Source organism: Seriola dumerili, unplaced genomic scaffold, assembly GCF_002260705.1.
Source record: "Seriola dumerili isolate Sdu_G_001 unplaced genomic scaffold, Sdu_1.0 BDQW01000081.1, whole genome shotgun sequence".
Lineage (NCBI taxonomy): Eukaryota > Metazoa > Chordata > Actinopteri > Carangiformes > Carangidae > Seriola > Seriola dumerili.
Window position 1 is genome coordinate 160,553 of NW_019174336.1, and position 6,000 is coordinate 166,552.

The window sequence follows — 6,000 nt, forward strand, 5'->3', positions numbered from 1 at the left end:
AAACAATAATAATTAGATTAGTCCACTTCCTTTGGCTGAGGTGTTGTATAGCCTGTGGCAGTGGGAACAAAGGATCTCCTGAACTTCTCTGTTCTGCAGTGCAGTGAGATGAGATGTTTGCTGCACCTGTAGATGGCCAAGATGGCCTCCATCTTACATTGCATGCATCTCTCCACAACAGTCCTCAGTGAGTCCAGACTCCTGCCAAGCAGAGACCCATCCTTTTTTACCAGCTTGTCCAGTCTCCTTGTGTTCATGTCGGACATGCTGCTGCCCCAGCAAACTGCAGCATAAAAGAGTAAGCTGGTCACCACTTTTACTGTCCAGGTGCACACCTAGGTATTTATGAGTATGCACCACCTCAATGTCCTTCCCTCGAATGTTGACTGGCTGACCTAATACCTGCAGAACTAAGGTCAGGAACACATTGGATGTGTGGTGTGTGTGTCGCAGCTGTAGAACATCTTGGTTTTCATTTCAATGCACATGTTAACAGATTAGAGTGACACACTGCCTGTGTCTCACACCTTGTGGCTGCACAAGTGCATTTAGGGCGTGTCCATGTCTTTTTTAACAGTGGAAAAAACAGTCGCTGCTCCAGGTATGTGGTTCAAAAGGGGTTGTACTTAGTCTCTTCATTATTCAGCCCAGTCCTGACCAGTGAGAACATTCCTGACACAGGTCCTAGCTCTGTGACTCTGAGGGACAAAGAGGGTCTGGGTGAATCAACACACTGCTCACAGCTGGCACAAGTCACGTTAGAAATACACTGTTGCCCATAAAGTTGGAATAATTTTGTTTTCAGACACAATCCTCCGTTTATTCCTATTTAAATGCATCAGTAATCACTTTTGACCAGGTGCAATGATTACATTATGTGTCCCAATTACCCAGGTGAAATGAAATGAATCACATTGTCACAATCATTTCATGGAAAGAGGTAAAAAATATACTGTATTTTATTCCAACTTTATGAGCAACAGTGTATTTGATGTTATATGATGAGAAGTGTGAATAAATCTTCGGTTCATTATAAAACTGGTGACAAATTTAGGTGATGAATGAGAATGTGTGGAGGATTACCAGGTAGTAGGAAGAAAGCTTCTCTACAGAGCATTGTGCAAGAGACATCCATGACATAACGTTATACCCAACACGCAACACGTCACAAAAAAGCTCCAACCTTCTGAGGCTGTATTGTAATGTTCACCTGACTTATCCAACATCTAAGCTCATTTTCAGCTCACTCTGCTTGTGTGTAACAGGCAGAGAGAGAACGTTGTGAACCTGCCAATGTAGGAGCATGTTACTCTCTTGACAATGCTCCTTAAAATAACAGTGAAATACTGCACCACTGACTTCAGACCAGGTTTTTGCTGGTCAATCACTTTCTGTTGCCTCTAGATAATAATGTGCCAACAAAGCTCCTGACCACACCTCATTTTAAGACCAACATACCCATAGGTGCACAGATGGGCGCAAGTGTATTTGCTATTTAAACAACATGGGAGCTAAACGGGAAAATGACAATTTATGTTGCGCTTTGTTAATTGCAGGTCTGTCACCATATGGACATGACTTGTGGGATATGGAATCATCCAATACAGACACAATTTCTGAGGATACTGGGCTGTGGATGGAGAAGACCTAAGCTAGACCCACTGTTGCAAGACTCTGTAGTCTTGGGGATCTCACCTTTAGTCATTCTTGTTGTGACAGTTTGAGTCTGTTTCATCACAGGTGAAGTGAATAAAAGAGAGAAAGAGTCATCCTTGTAGGTGTTTGGTTCAGTTCAGTAGTCTTTTTATATAAAAACACTCAAAATTTCAAATTGCATGAAACTTTTTTCATACAAAACAGGCCTAGAATAGGTATACTACCACTGACAAGCAAAATAATGGCATTTGTGATTCCCATATTCTGAAAATAATAATATCTGGTAGCTGTGACATGTAGTGACTCTGTCAAAAGCCTTAAAGAGAGTGAAAACAGCTTTTTGTCCATCTAATTATTTTTGCTTTCCTTCTTTTCCCATTTTTCTGTCTTGATCTCTCTTCCACTTTCTCTGTTTTACTGTGAATATATTTCCTGGAAGTCATTACAACTGACAAAAAAATTTTCATCCCCTCGCTCCTGTCTTGCCATCTTCCTTTCTCCTGTAATCTTTCATTGTTTTCTCTCTCAGTGTCTCTTCCTCTCCCTCCCTCCCCTCTCATTTTCTGCAAGTTATTAGTGCTGACAAAACCCATTTCTGTATTTTTCTCTAAGTCATTAGAAGTGACAAAACCTCTGCCTCTGTTCCCTCTGTAAGCCATTAAGACTGACAGAATCTCTCTGTCATAGTGTTTCATGATGAAACCTCAGTGGCGTTCTTGTCCAGTGTACCGTTCAGAGTCCTAAAGCACTGCAGGCCAGTTTGTCCCTGAGGTACCAAAGCTTAAAAGCCTGGATGTGAAAGCCTTCAGCTGTAGCCCTGACTGTCAGAGGTTACCATTTAACATCAGCAGGGGACTCGCCAATATGTCACCCAGACATTTTCTACTAGATGTTCAGAGCTGCTGTGTGCAGCAGAGCTGTGAATACAGCAAAGCAGTGTTGTCTTTAGCATACTGTATACAGCTCTCCACCATCAGGCCTCTGTCCTTTTAAAAGTAAACAACATGAAGCTTCCTTTCACACAGTATTACAGTCCTACAGCAGGTAGGTTCAGGTTCTGCTCCCTTTGTAGCTACACAGCATGGCTCTATGGATGTTCCCTTTCATAAATACACATGTGGACAGATGACTGTTTATGTTTTTTACCCACAGAACTCAAAACTGATCATGACTGGGATCATTTTAAACTCATACAGTCACAATCTGGTGCTTGTTGTTTTATGGTACTGTATTGAGAATGTCCTGTAAAAAAACAATCCCATAAGGCGATTGTACAAGCAGTTTATTACGACCCATAGTTACCTTTTATTGTTAGGCGACATCTAGTTGCCATGGCGCAAATGAGAAGGTGACGTTGTAAAAAGAGGGAAAAGGGTGGATGAGACTGCCGTTTGTTTCCATTGTCAAACCCACAGTCTGACTGCTGACTGCTGCACACCCTTAACATGTGCTTATTATTGGTACCATGACAAATATGTGTTAAACTGTGTTAAATGGTTACCAACATGAAAATTTGACATGACTTTTAGTTCATGTTTGTATTGGATTAATTGTGCTTTTCTTTAGTGAAAGGTGAAATGAATTTGACTTCATAACTTCCTCAAAAACTGCTTCTTTAATGATGACCTCATTCTTGTGATTACTAGGAATCCATCCCAGTGGTGGGATTTGTCTGAGCAGAACATATTCCTCTAGACTTTTAACTTCACTAATTCAACACCATGGTTCTGGTGTGCCTTTAGAAGTCAATGCTGTGGGTTCTGTGTAATGTACAGACTGATGTAAAAACGCAGCTGAACACATTGGCTTATGTACTTTCAAAGGTCATTCAGAAGTCAGCAGCATGAGTCTCTGAACCAATCTAGAAATTAAAACCATTTCTCATCTGTTTTTATGCAGCGGTTTTTATATAACTGCTGAAACAACAATAACTCTACTTTGTGACTCTCATCATCTATGTCCATGGGTACAGTGATCATCTACTAAAGAGTCAGAAACCACATCAGACCAAAGGGACAAAGAGGTAAAATCCTGTCTTACCTCTCGACTCCATCCTGGGAGTAATAAACGCCGTACGTCTGCACAACGCCTCCACTCTCCTCTGGGGGGTGCCAGCTGAGTCGGACAAATCGACTGGACACTAGGACAGGGACCAGGTCGCGGGGGGCAGAGGGGAGGACAACGCCTGGGCTTGGGGACACTGGTGGGGGATCAGAGGAGGAGGAGTAAGTCAAAGGGATGCCAGAAGGAGCAGGAGGAGCAGGAGGAGCAGGAGGAGGGCGAGGAGGAGGAGGTGTGTGGGCAGGTCTATACTGAGTGGCCGTGGCCTCTGTTAACAGTTCATTCAGGGGAGAAGGAGGGAGGGAGGGAGGGAGGGAGGGAGGAAGGAGAAGGAAGGACGAGGACAAAGGACGACAGGGGGAATTGCGGGGGTGAGCAAAGGAGGTGGAGCAAAGAAAAAATGAAAGGAGCAAATGGCAAATGAGATGAGCAGATAAGGAACGAAAAGATGTGGAAAAGACAAGAAGGAAGAAAAGAAGGAAGAAGAGTGGTAAAGAAGATCACAGGCAAGAAGAAAAAGCAGCAGAGCATCTGAAAAGTTTAATTATCAAGCAAGACACATTAATCATCTGAACGTAAAGAGAGCTGCCTGCTACAGCTCAGAATCCCATTAATGACTGACAGCTCAGCTGCAGCACTTTCACATTTCAAACAGATGTTCGTCAATATTAGATGTCGTTCCTTTCAGGAGCTACATGGGGTTGTGGAATAACTAGCTTTACAGTTCTATAGACTCATATAATGCTTGGTCAGTTCTCCATCCTGAGGTAGAATGTGAGCAGTTCCTAGTAAAAAGACACTGAGAGACACATGAGCTTCAAATCATCAATCTCTGAACCAATATTCACCAGAGATCCGTATCTGGATACTTCATCTGGATAGTGACGTCTGATCATCAACCTTTCTATTTTCACCTTTTGTGAATAAATGTTCATTATTTTTAGTCAGCATTGTAATCACATATTAATATGGCAATTTTGTAGGTGGAGCGGCAACATGCAGCAGAATTGCTTCAAGAGACTTGTAAGGGACTGATGTAATGTGTGAGGCAAGGCTCACATGACAGAGACACAGGTGAAGTCTTCATAAAATATGTGGTTCTAGCAGCTTAGCTTAGCTTACTACTTGCACAGGTAGTTGTGTAAATTACAGTGGACTATCTCGCAAGATAACTGCTAAGAAACCAGCCATCTGGGAACACACTTGTGCTAATCAGTCACAGTAAACCTCTGAGCTTCTTTATGTTCTGCCTGCTAACTGTCTGTTAGCATAACACATCCATGCTTAACAAGCAAGCTGAGAGTTAGCAATGTAGTGAGCCTGGTCCCTGATGGGAAAATAAGTTAATGCAGTTTTGTATGAAATGCATTTTGTACAATCAACTGCTATCTTATAACTGTCTGTGCACCGCTCCTATTTCATGTGGAGCCAGGTTAAATAAAAGTTGTTATATCATCATCACCTCCAATCATTTTGGACTCTCATGTGCAGAATGGTGCAAAACAAATTTGCAGGGATTCAAGAATTGTGACCAGACCTTTACATGGGATCTCTACCTAGGGCGTAGATACCCCCTGAGAATCACCCAGTGAGCTCCACTTTGCAGCGGAAGCTTAAGATAACAGGACCATGTGGAATTAGGTGACCTTTCAACTTGTTTTGATTTTCTTGTGTCCAAACTGTATGAACGTGTTTTTCCTGATACAGATGAGATATCCAGATACAGATCCATCTAGTACCAGCTCACTGTCTATCACTGGCACATTTTTAAACCATAATAATGAATTCTTTTGTGAATGTCTCAACTACACATGCAAACACTATAACAAATGTACACCGTCACAGAAATGATGTGTAGTAAAAATGTTTTCCTGATATGCAGATTTTTTTCTGGTATTTAAAACATTGATGTAAAAAAGAATGAAAATGAAAATAAAATGAAAAAATGACAAGCCCTTTGTGTGCAAGTTGGGGACTAGTTCCATTTCTTTTGTGCTTACTCAGATAATTTCATAGTTCTGTTGTTAATCACTTTCTGTGTTCAGGAACAGGAGAAAGATTTCAGTATCCATTTCCAGTTTTAATTTATTTCAGCAAGAATACACAATTTTAGAAACATTACAACAAAGACAATTTTGACAAAAAAAATCTTAACCACAAGCCAACTCCAGTGAGGTGGTATCACCAGAAAACAGCTCCTGTTTCTACCAGTTTATTCTCCTGCCACTGAAGCTTTATAACTCCACTGAGCTCCAGAGTTTCACATACAGGCAGGCGAGCCCA

The 6,000-nt window shown here is 41.6% G+C and overlaps 1 protein-coding gene across 1 annotated transcript in view; it reads right to left on the bottom strand.

The window, feature by feature from the left end:
* dcc (DCC netrin 1 receptor) overlaps positions 1-6,000 on the bottom strand; it is a 233,113-nt gene that overhangs the window by 123,996 nt on the left and 103,117 nt on the right. The window contains exon 9 of the mRNA XM_022744417.1: positions 3,697-3,856. Within this exon, the coding sequence (XP_022600138.1) occupies positions 3,697-3,856 (160 nt within the window). The remainder of the gene's footprint in view (positions 1-3,696; positions 3,857-6,000) is intronic.